This window comes from Tamandua tetradactyla, chromosome 16, assembly GCF_023851605.1.
Source record: "Tamandua tetradactyla isolate mTamTet1 chromosome 16, mTamTet1.pri, whole genome shotgun sequence".
Taxonomy (NCBI): domain Eukaryota; kingdom Metazoa; phylum Chordata; class Mammalia; order Pilosa; family Myrmecophagidae; genus Tamandua; species Tamandua tetradactyla.
Genome location: NC_135342.1, coordinates 49,749,983 through 49,771,979, shown reverse-complemented (window position 1 = coordinate 49,771,979; position 21,997 = coordinate 49,749,983). Strand labels below are relative to the sequence as shown.

At 40.7% G+C, this 21,997-nt stretch overlaps 1 protein-coding gene across 10 annotated transcripts in view; it reads left to right on the top strand.

Moving 5' to 3' along the window:
• LOC143659472 (uncharacterized) overlaps positions 1 to 21,997 on the top strand; it is a 241,319-nt gene that overhangs the window by 48,809 nt on the left and 170,513 nt on the right. For 6 of the 10 annotated variants that reach the window (XR_013163566.1, XR_013163569.1, XR_013163568.1 and 3 more), the window contains exons 3-4: positions 20,758 to 20,866; positions 21,860 to 21,995. Coding sequence is in view for 1 of the 10 variants with exons in the window: in XM_077132482.1 (XP_076988597.1) it covers positions 20,762 to 20,866; positions 21,860 to 21,995 (241 nt within the window). In the remaining 9 variants the exon portion in view is untranslated. Of the gene's footprint in view, positions 1 to 18,469; positions 18,627 to 20,757; positions 20,867 to 21,859; positions 21,996 to 21,997 lie in introns of those variants that run through there. The other 4 variants (XR_013163573.1, XR_013163572.1, XR_013163571.1 and 1 more) reach the window with 2 other exon arrangements.

Here is a 21,997-nt window from a genome sequence, read left to right as displayed (position 1 = left end):
GTGACTTCAAATCCTCGTATGATATTTACTGAGTGTGTGATTATAGGCAAATAACTTAACTTTTCCATGCTTCATATTCTTATCTCTAAAATGGATTGGACAATTTTACCTAATCCATATGATTATACAAATATAGAAAAACATCTAGGAGGATGCATTTGGTTACACTGAGACAAAGACTAATGTCAAATGCTTTTGTGACATTATATATTCTGTAGTCTAAGTATTTCAGGTCTTTTAAGCTTGTTTCCCACATCAACTCTAACGCTTGACAGTGAAAACTATATATAGCTTCCCTGTGACCCTCTCAGTGGTGTAGCATAGTGCCAGGCAATTGGCAGACACTGAGAGGTATCTTTTAAAAGAATAATGACTTCTTGTTGACTAATAAAAATAGGGTTTTAACTTGAATTTTTATTCTAATGCATTCATTCATTCATTTATTAATAGATTATTTATTAATTCAACAGTTTTTGAGCATCCACTATAGGCTGAGCATCATAGGTGTTTGGTATACAGTGATTATGAAAGGCTTGTCTAAAAATCTAAGTAGACTGTGTTCTCACTACCTGTAGATCTGAACAGGTGCATAGTTTCGATCCCTGATCTTGAATAAACTTTATGCTGTCACCTACAATCTTTCTACTTTGAAGACTACCCTTTAATGACCCTGATAAAAGCTAGCAGAGGAGGCCAGTAGGTCTTTGGAGAAGCTTCTGAAGCATAAGGTGTTCCACATGATTCTGAGGGCCACAGACCCTGAACATTCTTTCCTCTGGTTGAGAGAGCTGCAATAAATGCTCCAGTTGTGCGCAGGGCTACTCTTACACAATGAGCCTGGGTTTTGGACATTACCTCTGGAGCTACATTGCCTGAATTTGAAGCTTAACCCCACCGCTTACCAGCTGAAAAACCTTGGACAGATCATATACTCTGCCTCAGTTTCCTCACCTGTTGAATGGAGGTAATACTATACTAAAAGAGATGATACATTTAAAGTACTTACTACAGTAATTGGTATATTTTATGTTCAATAGATTGTAACTATTATTACTATTTTAAAAGCAACCTTGCCAAGAAATTAAACAACCAGTTCACCAGCATGAGGCCTTTGGGACTAGGTAAGTGTGGAGACTGCATGAGAACAGGAAATTTTAAGAGATAGTGAATGATGAGAATCAGAGGCAGGATGAGAGGGTAATTGACACGATCTGAAGAGTTAGAGAATCTTAGGGTTCTAGAGACAGAATTCATTCATTCATTCATCCATCGATCCATTCCATAAATATTTATTTTATTTTTAATGCAATTTTAAGATAAATATTCACATACCATATAATTGTCCAAATTGTACAATCAGCGGTTCATATTATCATCATATAGCTCTGCATTCATCATCACAATAGATTTTTGAAGATTTTCATTACTTCAAAGTAATAAAAATGAGAATAAAAGTAAAAATAAAAGTGATAAAGAACACTCAAAACATCCCATATACCCCCTCCCCTATTATTTATATATTTGTCTTTTTTTTCCTTGTTCATCTGTCCACACACTGGATAAAGAGAGTGTGGGTCACAAGGCGTTCATAATCATACAGTCACAGCTTAAAAGTTCTATAGTTATTCAGTCATCTTCAAGAATCAAGGTTATTGGATTATAGTTCACAAGTTTCAGGTATTTCCTTCTAGCTACTCCAATACACCTAAAATGAAAAGGGATATCTATATACTACCTAAGAATAACCTCCAGAATAACCTCTAGCTCTATTTGAAATCTCTCTGCCACTGAAACTTTATTTTGTTTAATTTCTTTCCCCCTTTTTGGTCAAGAAGACTTTCTCACTCCCACAATACCAAGGCCAGGCTTGTCACTTGGGGTCATATCCCATCTTGGCTGGAAATTTACAACCCCAGAGAAACTCTTTTGTGGCTCGGATTTAGCCTCTCTCTCTAAGCCACCTCTGCAGGTGAGCGCCCTGCCATTCCATAAATATTTATTGAACACCTACTGTGTGCCAGGAGCTCTTCTAGTTGCTGGGTCTATGCAGTGTATACAATATCCCTATCCTCATGAGCTTTATATTCTAGTGGCAGAAGCTGGGCCATCTGGTCCCCCTCTTATCACATATAGGAATCCCTGTAACAATGTACTGATTGTTGATCCTCTATCCTCTGTTTTATTTTATTTTATTTTTTCACCTAGGGAAAGTGTATTAATGAGCAAGGGTAGTTCCTTCGACTATTGACAGCTTGAATTGTCAAATTGTTTTTAAAGTACTTCAGGCTAACTGTACACATTGGAAATACATATCTGAAACAACTCTGAATAAAGCTAATCTACTTCCACTGGACAATATCAGAAGAATTCTAAAGTCTCAGGGAAACAAATTTTTTTAAAACTCTAACCCAGTACATTTGCATCTATTTAGAAAAAGAAATAAAAAGACAACAGAAAAAGAAATAAAATGATAATAGAGAAAAAAAAACAGTACAAATGTACTAAGAAATGATGAATATGCAACTATGTGATGATATTAAGAATTATTGATTGTATATGTAGAATGGAATGATATCTAAATGTTTTGTTTGTTAATTTTTTTTTTAACTAATAAAAAAAAAAAAAAAAACTCTAACCCAGGAGTGGAAGGGTAGTGAGAAACAGCTGTCATCCAGGTGTGTAACCATCAAGGATATGGGTTTTTTTTAGCAGAGTTCTGGGAAAACCCTACAATCTGATAAGACAGAATCACAAAGCCTGGTGAGAGGGCTCCTGTCCGGAGCCCTGGAAAGGTCCAGTGCTCTCATATGTGGCTCTCCTCTCAGCCATGTCTATCCAGCTCATTACCCCATGCACTTTACTATCTGTACTGCTGAAGCTCTCCCAGAGAAGAAGGCAAACCTTCCCTCCAGGGAGGTCAGGAAGGATTGCAGTGCTTTGCTTCATGCCAACAGCCCCCCGGGGAATGAACCTTCACTCTCCCTGCTGTGCAGAGAGATTGAGGAGCTCCAGAGGCCTGGCAGCAGGTCAGTGCCAAGTCAAGCTTCCAGAAACAGACAGAGGCACATTTTTTTTTTTATCTTAACTTAATTCCTCTTTCATAAGAGCATTTATCACCTCTTGTTTCTTATTTGAATTTAATCCCTATGGATCACAATTTTGTTCTGTGGATTCATCTAGAAAAATTTACAATTCAAGGGCTCTTGGTCCTTGGCTGGCTCACAGAACTTGAGAACTCCAAGATCAGACCCCCTCACCTCAGATGAGGAATCAGAGCTTGGGAAAGTCAAACGACTAGCTAAGGGCAAATGGACAATTAGTGAAAGTGCTGGACTAGAAACAAGGGTACCGCTCTTGGTCCAGAGTTTTTTCCACCATAACACATTTTTTTTATCAGGAATAGGAGAATTTGCTCAAAAATAACTCCCAAATCTCCTAGAGTCAAAATCTTAGCTGTTATAGGTAAGAGAGAGAACAGAGATCATGCAGTGCAGGACTTTGAAAGAATTTTCAGTCTGTAAGTCCATTATTTTATTTAAAAAAACAACAACAGCACTGTCTGGTTTGGCACAGCCACGGATCTGAGATACATTCTACTGGGGAGGTCTGCGTATGTGCCTAGAAGTGATGTCAGTGTAGTTCCCTGGCAGATTTTAAGAGGATGACTCCTTTCAGGTTTTATTTTGTAGTAAAAATAATCTGTGGTGGTTTTGGTTTTCCTTGTCTTATAGCGGAAGAATCAGCCAGGAGACCACCATCTCCTGCTTTTCTATGTGGTCATTATCCGTACTCTATTCAGACCACATTTAAGACTACTGGATCTTAAATGATCCCCCAGGGATTGTTCATGTGGCCATCCGTGGGGAGGGAAGTGGGGAGGTGTGCAGATGGCAACACTGACCAAAATATTTCTTCTAAAAGCTCTCATGCTTCCAATATAAGCTCACCACTGGAAGATGGCCATGCTTTCTATTTTAAGGTTCTGTGACTCCATGTCACTCTGTGTCACTGAGCTGCTTCTTATTCTATAATGAGGCCTGGAATTGGACTGTCTGACTTCAAATCCTGGCTGTGCACTTACTAACAGGGTGATTATAGGCAAATGACTTAACCATTCTGTGCGTCAGTTTCCTATGTGTAAAACAGATGTGACGGTTTTACCTAACTCAAATGATTGCTGTGAAGACTAAATGAGATCTGGTATAGACACATCAGGGATAGCACCTGGCACATAGTAATCACTCACCTCCTGTTAGCTACTACTGCTGACATCTTCTGCTCATGTAGTCCAGCACTGTGGAAAATGCACAGGATCTGGTTCAGCCTCTCACTTCTAACTACCTATATGACTTTGGGACAGTCACATGATCCCAACTCATAGAATGCAAGACATGGAAGTAAGTATTTGCATCAGCCTCCTCATTTTATAGGTGATATTGGGCCTCAGAGAGAGGAAGAAACATGTTAAAGTCTACAGTGAGTTAATCCAGGTCCAGGCCAGGATCCACCAGCAGCTGGTCCTTTGACTCCTAGCCCAGAGCTCTTCCCTTCCTTACTTTGGGGAGAGAAGACCTTGGCAAGTGTCCCCAGTTTTTCTGAAGTCCTGAGGACTTTGGAATTGGCAGTGCCTTTTTCCTAACAGTTTATCTTTTTTTAAATTTTTTTTTCATTCCATTCTTGGTGTATAATCAATAACTCACGGTATCATCACATAGTTGTATATTCATCACCATGATCATTTCTTGGAACATTTTCATCAATTCAGAAAAGGAAATAAAAAGAAAAAAGAAAAAACTCATACATACTATGTCCCTCACCCCTCCCTCTCACTGGCTGCTAATATTTCCATCTACCCAATATATTTTAGCATTTGTTTCCCCTATTTTTTTTTCAATACCCCTTGCCACACCCTTTCATTGATCACTAGCATTTCAATCTACTAAATTTATATTAACATTTGTTCCCCCTATTATTTATTTATTTTTAATCCATATATTTTACTCATCTGTCCATACCATAGGTAAAGGAGCATCAGACACAAGGTTTTCACAATCACACAGTCATGTTGTGAAAGCTTTATCATTATACAATCATCTTCAGAAAACATGGCTACTGGAACACAGCTCTACATTTTCAGGCAGTTCCCTCCAGCCTCTCCATTACACCTTAACTAAAAAGAGGGAATCTATATAATGCGTAAGAATAACCTCCAGGATAACCTCTCGACTCTGTTAGGAATCTTCCATCCATTGACACTTTATTTTGTCTCATTTCTCTCTTCCCTCTTTTGGTCAAGGTTTTCTCGATCCCTTGATGCTGAGTTCCAGCTCATTCTAGGATTTCCTAACAGGTTGTCTTGAGGTTGTGGCCATCCCAGAAGCAGCAGCCAAAAAGAAGCAAGCCTTCTTATACAAAGACTGAGGATGGTGATTCTTCATTGCTTGCTCTTGAGATATGCTGTTTCTGTTACTATTCAGAACAGTTGTGACCGAATGTTATTCTTATTTCAAACCTTAGGCAAGAAAGGCAAATATTTATTCCATTCAGCCATAGCCTGGGGATGGAAGATCTAGGGGAATGCCAGCACTTCTTGTGTGTTGCTTCCCCCCCACCCCGAATTGTGTCTGATTAAAGCTGAAATGACATTTTCCCTAAAGAAAAAAGTAAAATATGCCTCCTTCATAAGAATATTCCATTCATAACTTAATGGAATGAGCCAGTATTTAATGAGTATCTAACACTATGCTGGTGACACTCCTTTCTTCTGGTTCATTTCATTTGGTTGGTTGCTTCTTCACTCAGTTTTCCTGGATTGGTTTTTCACAGAGAAGCTAAACCAATCAGCAAATCAAGCAAACTTCTTTTATTCTCTTTCCTGAGAGAACAAAGGGCAGATCCATGTTATCTGGTGTGAACTAGATTTGGGATTCCAGGCACCTAATGATGCAGACTCTTTCAGATTTCCTACAACCTTGACGTGCAGCCTGATCAGAGAGTCATCTGGACTGTGGATGGTCAATACCTTTAGTTGTCAGCTGTGGAGTCTTGACCTTTGTTGTTGAATGTTGTGGGCTATTTTCAGTGTTGACTGATTTGTTTGAACACATACAGATGTATAAACATTTGCCTGTATGAAGAATTTACATTGTAGGTTGATTTGTTTATAGGCATGTGCTTTAGACTGGGAATACTAGCTTTCTGGGAGGATCTAATGCTTTTCATGTCACTAAAATCTTAATCTTACATTTCCTTGGGAAATTAGAGGAATTATCAACTAGGACAGGCAGCCACTGTTGGCTGTGTCCAGCTTGGGAAAGAAAGTCATTCATTTATTCATTCCTTTTGTTTTGTTTTTTTTTTTTGCATGGACAGGCACTGGGAATCATTCATTCTTTTTTTCATTCAACAACATTTCCAGAGTGCCTGACATGTGCATCAACCTTTCCAATTTGGGAGGACCACTCTTACCTTTAATATCCAAATAAGAGTAGTCTTAGAGTCCATTTCATTATTCAGTTCAGTTTCTTCCTTCCTAGTTAATTTTTGGGACTCCTCAAAGGAGAACTGCATATCTCATAAACCACCCTGCCTGTTTTTGTCCCTTCAGCCTCCTGCTCCACACTGCTGCTCCAGGCATGGTGACTTTTATCTGGCCTCTCTGAGTGGTTCTCTTTTTTCCCCGCCCACTCCACCCAAAATTTGGGCATGCCCCTTTGATTCCCTCAAGCACAAGCCAGTATGAAGCATTTAGCACAACTTTACTGAATGTTTGAAAATAACAGAAGAGAATTATAATGCATTAAAAAAATTTAAAAGCAACCCAAACCCACATGCTCACCACAAAAATCCCTTTAAAACTGTAGAATGGATCTCACTAAGACTGTCATGCTCTTTAAATCCTGTCCCCCTTCCATGTTGCCAGGCAGCCTGCCCCGCTCAGTAAATTTGACTGTGCCCAAGTCCTGAGACCCAACAAGAAGGAAAAACCCAACTTTAGGTCAATATATTCACCATCTCCAGAGAAGCAGCCATGCCTACATTATTGTGAAAAGGAGTTTAGTTCCCTTTCATCTCCATTTCCCCATTCTAGAAGAGGGTTAGATTTATCTTTGCCCAACTTGAAAGACCTATTAAGTATTTACTTTTTCTAATATAACAGAACATTCCTGGCTCCAAAAGGAATTTTTAAAATTTCAGTAGTTTTCTAATTCTTCCGGCCTTCAAGAATTTAAAAAAATACTTGGGCCTAGTCTCATCTGTATTATTTGTTACACACATAGGCATTATTCATATTTTGAGTAAATGCAACAAAAATAGACTCCTTATTTGAGGCATAGGCCTCAAAAGTTGGATTAGAGAAGAAATATGAAGAAAAGAATTTAAAAAATCTCTATCGAGCTTATCTTCTCTAGTACCTGTCTTTAATAATGATTGACTGCACCGGAATCTCCTATCTGTCATGTCTCTCACCCCTACTCTTATCCTCCCTTTCCTCCTTGTCCAGCCTACAATGCATAGTCATTATAATCACTTAACTCTCTGCCTTCTTAAACCCAACTATCTACCTGCTACTACATAACTAAAAGCAGCTACAGAAAAATACAACCTTGCTAATTGTTTTGTCTCACTTTAAATTTGTGATAATTGATCTTGAGTGCTGCCTTGCCAGCATTTCTACAGTTCATTTCTTTGATCTGTTCACTATCCCACTTTCTTAGGTGATGATCTCACATCTTTTCCTCTCACCTCAAACCTCTAAAAGCTGCTCACCCATATTCATTCTTGCTGATGGCCTTGCATATTTCAGTGACAAAATAGATCTATCAAAAGAGAACTTCCTGCCTAAAACTGTAGAGCTGTGTTCCAGTAGTCATGTTTCTTGAAGATGATTGTATAATGATATAGCTTTTGCAATGTAAATATGTGATTGTGAAAATCTTGTGTCTGATGCTCCTTTTATCTATGGTGTGGACAGATGGCGTAAAACATATGGATTAAAAATAAATAAATAACAGGGGGAACAAATGTTAATATGAATTGAGTAGATTGAAATGCTAGTGATCAATGAAAGGGAGTGGTAAGGAGTATAGAAAAAAATAGGGGGAACAAAGGTTAAAATTTATTGGGTAGGTGAAAATGCTAGCGGTCAATGAGAGGGAGGGGTAAGAGGTATGGTATGTATGAGTTTTTTCTTTTTTTTTTTACATGGGCAGGCACCGGGAATCGAACCCAGGTTCTCGGGCATGGCAGGCAAGCACTCTTACCTGCTGAGCCACCGTGGCCCGCCCTCTTTTTTGTTTTTATTTGTTTTTCTGGAGTGATGCAAATGTTCTATGAAATGATCATGGTGATAAATATACAACTATGTGATGATATTGTGAGTCACTGATTATATACCAAGAATGGAATGTTCAAGTATTAAGGATGTTTGTGTTGGTATGCTGTTATGTTTTGTCAATTAAAAAAAAACATTATAAGCAGAAAAAACAAAAGAAAGAGAACTTCTATGTACAACTACCACATCTTCCCACCTACCTGCATCTGGACCCATAGACTCAAGGATTCCCAACCCTTGCCATGCCTGAACAGCCTGTGTTCGTTCCTAGAGCCAACTCCTCCACTGGTGCACTCTGTCTCATCCCTGCTGACTTACTCAAGGGCTTTGCTTGTTCAGTTGTATCATCTTTGCTCATTCATCAAATTTCCCTTCTCTACTGGTTCATTCTCATCAGTGTATAAGCATGATGTATCATCTCTCAACTCTCATTCTCCTCAGTAACAGCCCCATTTCTGTTTTGTTTTCAGTCAAATGTCTTGAAAGAATTGCTATATGGCTGTCTCTTTCTATTTCCTTTTCTCTCATTCTCTCCTGAACACATTCCAATCAGACTTTCATTTCTACCTGTCCTCTCAAACTTGTCATCACCAGTGACCCCCATGTTGACTAATCCAGTGCCTAGTTCTCAGTCTTCATCTAATTTAGCTATTGACAGCATTTGACATAGGTGAGCACTCCATCTTCTCTGAAACTTTCTTTTCTTGAACCATGGATCATTGCAGTCTCCTCCTGTCACAATGACTGCTTCCCTTTCGTCTTTGCTGAATCCTCCTCATCTTCCCAATAGCCAAACATTGGTAGGCTCATTCCTTAGATCTCTTTCCTTCTCTGTCTACACTAACTTCCTAGGTGATTGCATACAATCCTTTGCCTTCAGGTATTACCTACACACTGATAATTTTCAAAGTTTTATCTCCAGGACTTCTTCCCTGAAATCAGACTTGCATATCCAATTGTTGCCCAATATCTCCTCTTTGATAACTAGTAATCAGCTCAACTTGTCTAGAGCAGAATTTCTGCCCCTCCCCCTAAATTTGCTCCTGTCTTCATTGTCTTCTGTCTCTACAAATGGTAGTTTCATTCTTCCAGTTGTTCAGGCCAAACACCTAGGTGCCATCCGTAACTCCTTTTCTTCATATCCCACATCCAATCCATCAGCAAATCATGTTGAATTTTTCTTCCAAATTCATCCAGAACTTGATTACTTCTCAGCACCCCTGCCGTGATCACCCTAGTTCAAGCCACCATCACCTCCCACCTGGAATATCACTGTAGCTTCCTAACAGGACTCCCTGCATTCACCTTTGCCTCCTCTTATAGTCACACAACAGCCACAGTGTTGCTTTTAAAACATAAAGCAGGTCTTGACACTCTTCTGTTTAAAGCCCTCAAGTGGAGCTCTTTTCTCTTTGAATGAAATTCAAAGTATTTACCAGGCCCTACACAATTTCCCTGCTCCCTTTGATCTCACTATCAAGTCTGCCCTTACTTACCCTAGTCCAGCCATGCTGACCTTCTTAATATTCCGTGAACACACCAGACATGCTCATCTTTACACTTTTTGTTCCCAATACCTAGTACTCTTCTCCCACATATCCACAGCTGATGCCCTCACCTTATTCAGGTTTCTGTTCAAATGTCACTTTATCAGAAAGGCCTTCTAGGACCTCCTATTAAAAATTTCAATTTTTTTATCTCCTAACCCTGATTTATTTACTCAGCACTTATCTCTACCTGTCATATTATGTACTTATATGCATACTAAAATGCATATAAGTACTAAAATGCAAACTCCATAAAAGCAGAGTCTTTTCCTGTTCTTTTTATTTTCTTTATAGAAGTAGGAACAGTTCAGATACTCAATAAAAATTTTTGGTGAATGAATAAATGTGTGATCTTGGAGCAATAGCTCTCTTCCTGTATTCAAATTTGTTTTGGGGGACCTTTGAAAGAGTTTCATTATATAATCCAGCATTCTACGATCTCATGGTTGATGATAAGTGTCAGAAGCAGAGTAATGCCTTTAAAATGTTGCTGTTTGGAAGACACTACATGTATGCAGGGCCCATTAAATTCATTTCAGGCCAATTGGACAAAGTTGGGCAGATTCTTGGAGCGCAGTGGCTTAATAATTAATCATGTTCCTTCTTTTCCTTTCTTGGCCCTTACTAGGGAAACTTACAGTGACATTACTACCATCTTAGACAATGGATGATACCTTCTGAGCTCTTATTACAGGCCCTTAGCACCCCTTTTCTTTTCTCCTTTGATGCAGATCCTGAGATCATAGGTTGATCATATTTTGCACTCCTGGGTACATAGTGTTGATCAGCAAGGTCTCCTTTCTGTTCTGCACCTGGGTCAATATAGATACTCAGCAAAGCCAGTCCATTGCTCATTGTCCTACGTATATCACAGGTATGGCTCTGGGTCTAGGCATATATCATGGCTTTCCTTTGATTCTTTTGAATCTTCACTAGTAAACTATTACCATTTCTCTGAAACCCATAATGGTCTTTCTACTCAGAGTGGTCTCCTGCTCCTTAGCACTTTCAAAGTGCACATTGACTATAACTGGTGGTTGTCACATGTTTTGTGTCTATAGAGATCTTATCTCCCTTACCGAGTCCCTTGAGGACCAAATCCTGAACATAGTTTTATTACCTAAAGCATTTAACAGAGTTCCTTGACTGTTGCAGGAGCTTCGTTAGACCTGCTTGAACAACTGTTGACTAGTTGGTAGGATTAGAGTAAGGATTTAAGCCTTAATAAGAAGGTTATTCCTTCATAGTCAAAAGTGCTTTCTCCTCAAAAGTCATTGTGAGTCCTTGGTAAGTCAGTCAATCATCTTTCTCTCTAGGTACAGGCATTTTAAGGCTTCTTAGAGCTTTGGCAACCCCTAGTAATTTTTAGGATTCTACTTTCAAAAACATCTGGTGTGGCACATTTTTGAAATTAAAGTCAATTAAAATTAATTCTACTCTTTTATTTCTGTTGGCAGAAAATGATGGTCAAAGATGAACAAGCAAAATAAATTGACAGTCTTTTAAAATGCAAGCAAAAATTTAAGAACCTCCAATGGTGTGATACGTGAAGTAACCCTGAAGCTTTCACTTATTTGCCCACTCATTCACTCAATTAGCAAACACATTAGTACGATTTGACTTCCTACATTTCAGGAGACTTTTGAATTTTGTTTATGCAAATTTCTGTATACCCCTCTGCAAGAGTCCTGTGCTTCTGAAATTCTGTTTGTGGAAAAAAAATGTTGGAAGTAGTTTGTGTTCACGAAGTCACACTTAATGTTTCCCTAACATCAAATCTTCTAGGTCACGTTTTACCCAAAGATTGGGGGAAAAATGAGAGGGATGCAAAGATTATTCCTTGGAGGTTCTTAAGTCTTTCCTCCCTATTTTCTGTCTGCTTTTTTATTTTGTATTTGGGGAATAATAGGTGAGCCCTTCTGTGACTAATTAAAACACATGCAAATTGAAATTCTCAGACCAATAATTAGACTGAAGGGCTCACTTGGTAATGTTTACTTTCTAACTCCCAGATTGTGAGTTCAGTTCTTCGTCAAGCTGCACTTTTCTTTCCTTGCTTTTTTTCTTTTATTCACTCACAGAGATTAAAGCAGCTTGTATTTACAAATAGCATCTTGTGAAAGAAGAGGGAGAAAAGCCACAGGGTTTTAGTAAATAATACACTTTGATGTCTCCAATGTGAAATCCATATTTTGAGGACCCTGATGTATCTAATAGTATTTGAAATAAAAAATTTAAGTCCCAAAGATGGGGCTATTTGCAGAGAAAATTGGCCCAGGAACAATGGATGTTGACATTCATCTCCCATCTCACTACTCTGTCCTTAAAATGAAACATTTCCATTCTTCTCTGTAAAGCTCGTGGTATATATGTCACATAATAGTGTTTTGTCTACTCTCCCTTTCAGCTATTTTTCACAAAGTTATTAATAGTGATTAACCTTGGTTAAAGGTGTTGGGCAACTCATTTATTTTTCTTGAGAAAAAGTAGAATGAAAAAAAGACTTTCCAGGAACATATGGTTTTACATTAAACTATGGAACCATTTCAAGAGCCCTAATTTGACCTCCAGGAATACTGCACGATCTGTTGTTAAGCATTTATATACTCAGTTTGGAATTCTGTGGTCTCAGTTTTCTTTCATGTACAGGTGCTGTGGTATATTTTAGAAATTTCATGGACCTTTGACCATCTTCACAAGCATCAAGGGGTAGCAAAAAGCTTTGAGTAAATATTGAAATCCAAGAACATATTTATATTTCAGGAATTACTTCTCTGCTAAGACCTCAAGACAAAATTCCCTCTGTTTCTGCCTTGGAGTCCATTAGATCATGTAAAGCATTTGAATCAAAGCAGGATCTCGGTTGCTCTTGTTTCTTCTGTTATCATATTGTATTTATGATGTCATGACTGGTTACCACGGAGGTAATTGTCATGATGTGGGAAATGTGTGAATTCATGTGTGGAGGTACTCAGCAGTGAGAGATGGGTGTTTGAGAAAAAGAGACAAATCTCCTTTCATTCCAGCTTCCTTAGTAACAAAGGTTGAAGCAAGGAATGTAAATATGATAACTGAAAATTAGCTTCTGAAAAATATGCCTTTTTACGCTTTGCTTGACATGTTGGAAAGTCTCCCAATTATCTTGTTTTTTATTTAATTATATTTTGATCACATTTCTTGTTGTGTGGTGTTAAAAATAACTTTTGTGTTCTTCCTTGGAGAAACAATATGGCTTGAGATAGCAGAAGAGAGTACTGTATAATGAAGTCTGAGCAGAATGGGGTAATCTTTTGAGTGATATGCTAGGAGGCTCAAAGATGCTGTGTTTTTGCCAGTTGGGGGTAGGGTGGGGGGAGGCTACTGCAATCTGCAAAACACTACAGAAATAAGATACAGCCAAGCTAACAATGCAGCCAGAATGCCTTGCTGCTGGCATCTGACAAGCTAGGGAAATGAGACTGCAAAAATCCACAGGGAGTTCTTTTACCCTTGATGTTAATGAAGCACCATACATTTTTTCCACGGAACGGGTGGTGGAAATGGGGTGTGGGTGCTGCTAAGCAAGTATTCTAAGGAAATGATCCAGAGTCCCCTTCCCTCTGACTTCGAATAATCAATGTCATCACTGCTTGTTTGCGAGCTCTGTCTTTTCTTGGAATGGACCCAGGGATGGCAGACTTCGTGTAGTCAGTGTGGTGGCTGGTGAAGGAGAGACCCTGGAGAGCCAAGTGCAGGGAGACAGAGCGCCCTTGGGCACTGGCTGTGAAGAAGAAGCCTGGGTTCTAGTCCTAGCTTTGCCACTGCATATTTTCTCTTTGACCTTCATGAAGGCCCTTAACTGCTCTGTTTTCTATTACTTAAGTGAAACTATTCTAACAATGAATATATTGGATATAAAATGTATTTTTAAGCAGTCTACAAATAAAAGGGATTAAATTTAATATTTGGGGATCCATGTCAGTACAAAAATATTTAATTGCTTTCTTGTCCTATGGTATCCTTGAAACTTCATGATACAGTGAGCACTTTTCTTTGATGTGAATTGATACTGGCAGCCAACTCCCTGTGGCATGGCTTTGGGGAAAAGAGGGTGATGACCCTGGGAAGTACTCAGTCCTTGTTCCCTACAGGGTCAAGTACAAACTCCTTAGCCTGGTGTTTGGGACCTTCCACAATTGCTCCCAACCAGTCTCCTTACTCTACCAGGTGCACCTTTCACCAGGTCAAGCTTGATTCCTCACGGTCTTATGGCATACCAGTTCTTGATCCTTCTTCTGGTCTTCCTTGCAGTCATTTCTTCTTCTCTTACCCAGTTAATTCTTCCTATTCCCTGGCTCGCCCATCCTAAATTGATCCCTCCCTGCAATTAGCATCTGTTACTTGAGTCCCACAATGTGTTGTGTGGGTTGTGCACTGCAAAAGGACATCTGGCCAGGGTGGAGGGTGGACCTGGAACTGAAATCCAGCATGTGCTCTGCTTGCTAAGCTGCATGTCCTGCTGAGAGCTGCATCTCCCTAGGAGAAAAGAACACTTTTTCCTAATTTGTCAGAAGACACTGGAGAAGTTAAGGCTGGCTCTGAGGGTGTTGAAGAAGTTAACTCTCATTTGTGTTTGTCCTGTATTTTCTTGAAATTATAAGCTCCTTGAGGACTCAGACTGTGATTTTTTTGGTAGGCATTGCATGAAACGATGCATTCCTGGATTTGATTTATATAATTAGAGCACTGGGTTCAGAGGAAGAGAATGCCTTGGAAGTTCTTTGAGGACAGAGTTACTAATTTCTCTATGTTATCAGGGTCATGCATGTAAGAAGCCTTCAACAAATGATAAATAAATACATATCCAATAAATATCTGATTGCTCACTTATTTGTAGTAAGAATGAGAAAACACCAAAAGAATTATTTTTAAAATTCTTCCAAGGATACCAGGAAGACTCCAGGAGGAATGCCATGTGTCTCTGTCCCCAAGGGGTTCCTGAATTATTAGTGAGGAAGATTACATGTGAGTAGGAGTGTATACAAATGGCAAAGAGTTCACTGTTAGGGAGCAAAGATCCTCAAGGTCTTTGCAGGGGCAGGCACATGTGTGGCAACTGGAAAGAGAAGGTGACAGAAATTGGTGATGTAAAACCATCTCATTTATATCCACGTCTTCCATTGTCATCCATGTGCAGATGGTTCCTCAATGCATGTCTCCATCCCAAATCCACTGATCAGACTGTTATTTCTACTTGGAGGCCTCAATAGTTTCCTAAACCCATTATGTCCAAAACTGAAGTCAGGATCTTTTCATCCAAAGCTGTTCCTTTTCCAGTGTCAGCTCATTCCAGATGGCACCACCCAGCCATCTGGGTCAATAAACTCTGGTTTGGTAAATTCATTTGCTTGGCTCACTTTGCACTCCCAGCACCCCAGTCCAAGTCCTGTCCTGTCCCCCACCCCACCCCCTTGCATCTCTTGTCTGGAACAAATGCAATTTGTTCCTCACTGGGCTCCCACTCCATTTCTGACCCCTCCAGCCCCTTCTCTGCATAACAGCTAAAGTGAATATTTCAAAATGCAAATCTGATCAGACCAGACCACACTCCTTAAACTACCCTCTGCCCACCACTGAAACCTTTTCATGCCTTCTCATTTCTCTTAGGATAAATATCCAAATTCTCAACAGGGCCCCAAAGGCCCTGCATGATCTGGGCCCTCCTCTCTGCCTTCAGTGACATCAGCCTCCTTTCCACCCCCTCATAGGCCCCAAGACTTAGCAGCTCCCTCTGCCTGGAATACTCTCTTCTTTTGCTGCCCCCATCCCTACCCCTTCTGCCTAATTTGTCCTTACTTGTTTTTCAGATATCAGTTCCAGTGCCAGTTGTTCTGGGAAACCTTTGTGATCCCCAGACGACTTCGAACTCTTCTGCCTTACACATCTCAGAGCACATTGCCTTGTTGTATATTATGGTCTATAATTCCACATTATTTCTGTGAATATTTAATTCATGTCTATTTTCCCCAACAGAGTATAAGCTCTGGAATGTGGTCGGGTTTTCTCTCCATGATATTATCAATGTCAGCAAAGTCCCTGGTATACCATAAACCCTGAACAAGCATGAGTTGAAGGAATGAATGCTCTAAGGTTGTTCAGGGAATGGAGAGTGGTGAGTGCAATGTAGGCTATCTGGGTAAAAGTAGCTGGAGTGGTTGGGGATGAGCTTGTGGCTGAGATATTGTCTTCTAGGAAGAGGGTACCACAGAGCTTATAATAGGCAGTTATGACAGGCTTAACAGCAATAGCTCTGAGAGGAGCTGAATGTGGAGCATAAAGTGTTCTTGGGACCAGGGAGACACTTTTTTTTTTTTTTAAACATGGGCAGGCACCGGGAATCAAACCCAGGTCCTCGGGCTTGGCAGGCAAACATTCTTACCTGCTGAACCACAGACACTTTAAGAGGCATCTGATAAAGACAACCTGAATCGGAGGAGTAGAAGGAGAAATGGAGAGATGGGGACAGTACTTTTGGTATCTTCCATTTCCATTTGTTTTCTGCATAAGAAAGGCAGTAAAAGATCAAGGTACTTTACATGGTTTCAACATTTTTTTCTTTTTTTTTGCATGGGTAGGCACCGGGAATTAAACCCAGGTCTCCAGCATGGTAGGTGAGAATTCTGCCACTGAGCCACTGTCACATTGTACTGGTTTCAACATTTTTAAACCTGCCTTCCCTGAACCTTGTCTGTATACTGGGGAGGAGCGATAAGTGCTTAGAGTAGGTGGCCTATAGGCAGGTGTGGCAGTCATGAATCTGACATTTTTTCTCTTTCTCAGGCAAATATGGCCCTGTTAAAAGATGGGAAAAAGAGGGCATTATTGCTTCCTGCTGCTGTGAGCCGATGGGGGGTTGGTGTGTGAGGATGTGGGATCAGGGAATCTTCTATTGGGACAGAAGTTTCTGGTCCCCATCTTCGTGTCTTGATCTGAGATGTCAGCCTGTCTTTACTGAGACCCGGCGAGTCTTTATGCAGACTTCCTCTGCATAATGAAGGGCATTTGTCTTACCCTGGGCTGGGGGCCACACTTCCTATTTCCTTTACTCTTTTCTGTGTTACCTATAGTCTGAATCACAAAGACAGCACTGGGATGATCCAGTGGATTGTCCTACAATGATCGAATTGGATAGAACGTGAAACTTGATGCTACTAAATTTTAGTCTTTGCAAATGTCTTTTAAGTCTTTGGCAAATGTCTAGAAGGGGATTAAACATCACCTTCTAGAATATAATAATACTGCTGTGTCAATAGTGTTTATGGTTAATGTATCTTATGGTCATTTGACATTTTTTTACCATGAGCAGGGCCACTACATTTGGCTGTGCAAGTTGGCCTTTTGCAATTCTGGCTGGTGCCATTCACGTAGACTCACATGGGAATGGTGCCACCTGGAATTGTTCAAGGTGGCAATACTGCTCTTGAGGCATGCAAAGCAGACACTATCCTCATTTCACTGGCTTAATGTGGTGAAGTGCCTTGTTCAATACCATGTGACAAATAAATACCAGGCTGCAACTAGGACTTAGCTTCTGAGTCTAAATTGTATTATTTTGCTGGCCCTCCCTACCCTCTGTCTTATCAGTGAATGAGATAATGAGTGAATAGGTGAAGATGGAATATCTATGGGGGAGCTAATAGGCACACATGGTAGTCATTTGTTTTGAAGGTCCCAGAGTAGACAGCAGAACTAGCTGCCTGAATCTGCAGTCTGTCTGCCTGGACCTCATCTGTTCTGCGTGGATTGAGGCCCACAGCATGGACCTCGGATGACATTGCCTTGGGTGCTTTTCCACTTCCCTTTCTGAACCCCTTGCATCTTCCTGCCAAACGGGGCCATACCTCCCCTGTCTGTCTTCTCTCCTATTCCTTCAGGGCTTACTTCCAGCACTACCAGATAATCTCCCATTAGTTGTTCATTAATAAGGAGGATAAAACATCCTCTAAAACACAAAGGAATTCATCTGTGAGGCTGGAATTCCTGGCCAGGTGCATGATTGCATTGGAGATCAGGAAACTTAGATCTGAGCTAGTAGCCAGCAGTCTTTCCATTATATCAAGTTTCCTCAGGCCTTTGTAAGTTAGGGTCTTTCTTGCCATCTTCTATATCTTTTGTGGCCCTGCATTTGGACCATATATTCACCACCAGTGTTTAGGGAACAGGAGGGTAGTTCAAGGGGAGAGGGAATTCCATCAGCAGTGTCCTGGGCCTTGGTATGACCTCAGAATCCATGCTTTTAAATGCCATTATGAAATGTAGTCCATCTAGAGCTCAGCCACTCTTCCCATCAGACTAATGCAGCCGTGGTGGAGGGACTGGGGTGGTGGCTGGCTGCCTGGCAATCTCCTAGAGCCCCAGAGAGGGATTACCCTCACTCAGTTGGCCTGGTCACTGTAATAAAAATGGGAGTTGTACTTATCAACTCATCAGGACTGCCCATTTTGACGATTACCCCATTTCCAATCTCATTTATAGAGAAAAGAGGATTGCTGGACACTTCCTCCCACCCACATCCCCGGCAGGCAGGGCTGTGTTCTTGTGGGGGGATGTGTTAGAGGTAGGCACACAGCAGGCTGAAAGCTTTGCCCTCTCTGTCTTCCAGAGCTGGTAAAACACAGTGGGATGGCCGTCCCCTGAGAGATAGAAGAGGAGGAGAAACAACCCGGCAGGGGCCCGGAACAGCTGGCTGGTGTCAATAATTTCCTGTAAGAGACAGTGCCGGCCAAGCACACGTCATCTTTGTGTTGCCTCTCTGTTTTGTCCCATGTGCCACTAAAATAAGCAAATGCAACCCATGGCCTGTGCTGATCTACATGCAGTTATTAACTTCAGCTCTGTGGAATGCAGCTATAAAGCAGCATCACCTATTTGGAACAAAAAATGGGGAGGAGGTAGGCCAGTAAGATCCTTGAGCGACCAGAACACATTACAAAGTTTCTTTAAAAGTCATATTCTTTCCTTTGTGGGCACTTGTGGAGAAACCATTGATTTTTACTTAACACGTAGCTCTATTTAGTAAGCTGCTCTCTGAGACCTGAATAGATAGGAAGTAGGGAATTAGACTGCCACAAACTGGAGCCAGCAGTTAAGAGCTAAATCAAGAAGGGGATATCTGTGAGGACAACTTTGGATGGGAGCTCTGTTCAAAGGTGGACGGTGAATGAATGGTTCCTAAGATCCCTTCCAATTTTTCAGTTCCTGGCTGTGAGGGTCTCTAATTTGACCGTGATGGTGAGGGGCTCAGGGGTACTTGCCTGGTTTTGCTGGAGTCCCTCATCCTTGACGTCTGCTTCTGACCTACATTCTTTGACAACAAGAGTGAGTTCCTGTGGATGTTTCTGGGAAGAGTTCTGTGAGGCATAGGAATGCAATGGCTAGATATGAGCTTGGGGTAAGGCAGTCTGTGTTTAGGTCTTGGCTTCTCACTAAGCGAGCTGCTTGACTGGTAAAAGCAGCGAGCCTCGGTTTCCTCACCTGTGTTCCTACTGTATAAATTGTCATGCATCGTGTTTCTTCTTGGCTATGGCCCTTCGGTTGCTCCCTCACTGCTCTTCTCACTGTGGGTTCTGTGGGTGAAATACCTTCCAGGACAGTTTGCCAGCATGCCTAGTTAAATTTGAATTTCAGATAAACAATGAGTAATTTTTTAGTCTATGTCCCAAATATTACATTTTCCCTTATTATTAACATCTTACATCAGTAGAATACATTTGTCACAATTAGTGAACTAATATTGATATATTACTATTAACCAAAGTCCATATTTTATTCAGATTTTCTATGTGTTAGCCTAATGTCCTTTTTCAGTTCTAGGGTCCCATCTAGAATACCACATTACATTTAGTTGTCATGTCTCCTTAGGCTCCTCTTGGCTGTGACAATTTCTCAAATTTCCCTTGTTTTTAATGACCTTGGTATGTTGAGGAGTACAGTTTTATAGAATGTCCCTCAATTTGGGTTTGTCTGATGTTTTCTCATGGTTCAAATTGGGGTAATTTGGTTTGGGGAGAAAAAGCACAGAGATAAGTTGCCATTTTCATTCCATCATATCAAGGGTACATACTATTCCCGTGTCTTATCATTGATGTTGACCTTGACCACCTAGCTGAAGCGGTGTTCTTCAGCTTTGGCACTCTGTATTTTTATTTGCTAAATCTGGTAAACCCTATTCTGGACATATGAACTTTTCATAAACAGGCCCCTGTTTATAACTCAGCTGCAAACTTTTTTCTTTCTGCTTTAAGCTTAGTGAACTGCTGGCAATTCCACTAATGAACTATTCCCTCTCTCTTTCCCTGCCAGGTCTCTGCACTTGTTCTTTTCTCTGCCAGGGATGTTCTAGTTTCCTCCTGCCACACTCCCTCCCCGCTTCCCCTAGTTAACATACTTGTCAGTTGGCTACTCCACCATGTCTCACTCCTTTGGGAAGCTTTCTTGCATCCTCCCTGTCTTCTTTTCTCTATCCTTACCTTGCCAAGTCCTGGTTAGGAGCCCACCCTCTGCCCTGGACCCATTCTATTGTGGTACTTGTCACTCTGTGGTCATAACATGTTTACTTCTCTGTCTCCCCCCATCCCAGTACATTCTTAATATCTTTCACAGTGCCTGGCTTGTGCTGGAACTCAATAAACGATTGCTAAATAAGTGAGTGATTATACCAGACAGTCCAAGTAAGGCCTCAAGCACAGTGACTGCCTTGTAAATAGCAGATGCTCAACAAATTCTTGTTTCTTTCCATGTAGAGAAAATAATCTTCCCTAGATCTAAGAATGCTTAGGAATTGATCCTTAAATTCCTTAGCAGCTGTATTAAATTTGTGCTTGTTTGACACCCTAGACACATGCCCCTACTTGGAGACAAGATTCTGGAACAATGGTCTCCTGGGATTCCCAGAGAACCGACAGTTACCTGCATCAAAGTGGAGTCACTTAGTGACCGAGATGGGGTAAGTAGGCTACTCTAGATGACTCTGCAAATTAAAAAGGCATTCTTCTCCCAATGGAGAAGCTACAAATTATGAACCCCTTGGCCCAAATTTCCAAAATGAGGGCCGTTGCCCCTGTGTTCTTTAGTGAAGGGCCCATCTCACTCTTTGGTATTGGCTCACATGCAGCACACAGTTTATGTAAATGGTATTTATACCTATTGTTGCTAGTCTTTGATGACTATACTAGTATGCTAATGTTTTTCTTTTTCTTTTCACTTGTCCAGTATAGTTATGACTCCATCCCTGAGACCCAAAGGGAGGAGAGTCCTCGTGCAGTGGTACCAGGAATCTTTAATTAAACACAGGTCTAATAATATTGTCTATCATTTATTACCCACCTTGGGCCAGGTTCTTTACCTACCTCATCTCTAATCCTCTCAATAACCCTGCAAGTTAAAGATTATTATTTCCATTCTATAAATGTGGAAACTAAGGTTTGGAGTATTTCCATAATTTGCCTGAGTGTGTGGTGAAGCCAGGCTTGCAACCAGGGCTGAGGAATTTTATCAATCCCCTGGTCCTGGCTGCCTTTCCATGATACAGAAAACTCTCTAAGAGAGAGTCAACATCTTCTAATGAGTTGTGCCCATCAGAATGGCTCTTGAGTCTACTCCTCCCTTTGTAACCTCAGCTTACCTCTCTAGAGAAGGCCCCCATCAACCTATGTCTAGATACTTGAAAGACCTTTTTTCGTGGATTCCTAGCTATGGGTCCCCCATCCACAGAGCTGTCACTGCCCTATTCAGGACTCACATGAGTTTCCATTTTCAGCTTTTTATTTCTTTTGCTTTGCCTCCAAGACCCTATACACTGTTGTTATTCCACATATTGATTTGAATTAGCCACACCAATCTTTTGCAAGGTTCCCATGTAGTCCACTTTGGTATGCTAAATCCTTCCTTGGAAGCCCAAGCCTTCTTTCTACATCTCAAATTCCCCCTTTCCCTTCAGATCCTGTCTGGTTCCCCCACAAAGGTTTTACTGACCAGGACTTCATCCACCTCCCCTTTCTCAGATGTCCCACAGCAGCTGGATATGCAATGTGTAATTAATGCAGAACGCTCTTCTGGCTTGTGCATAACCACAGGT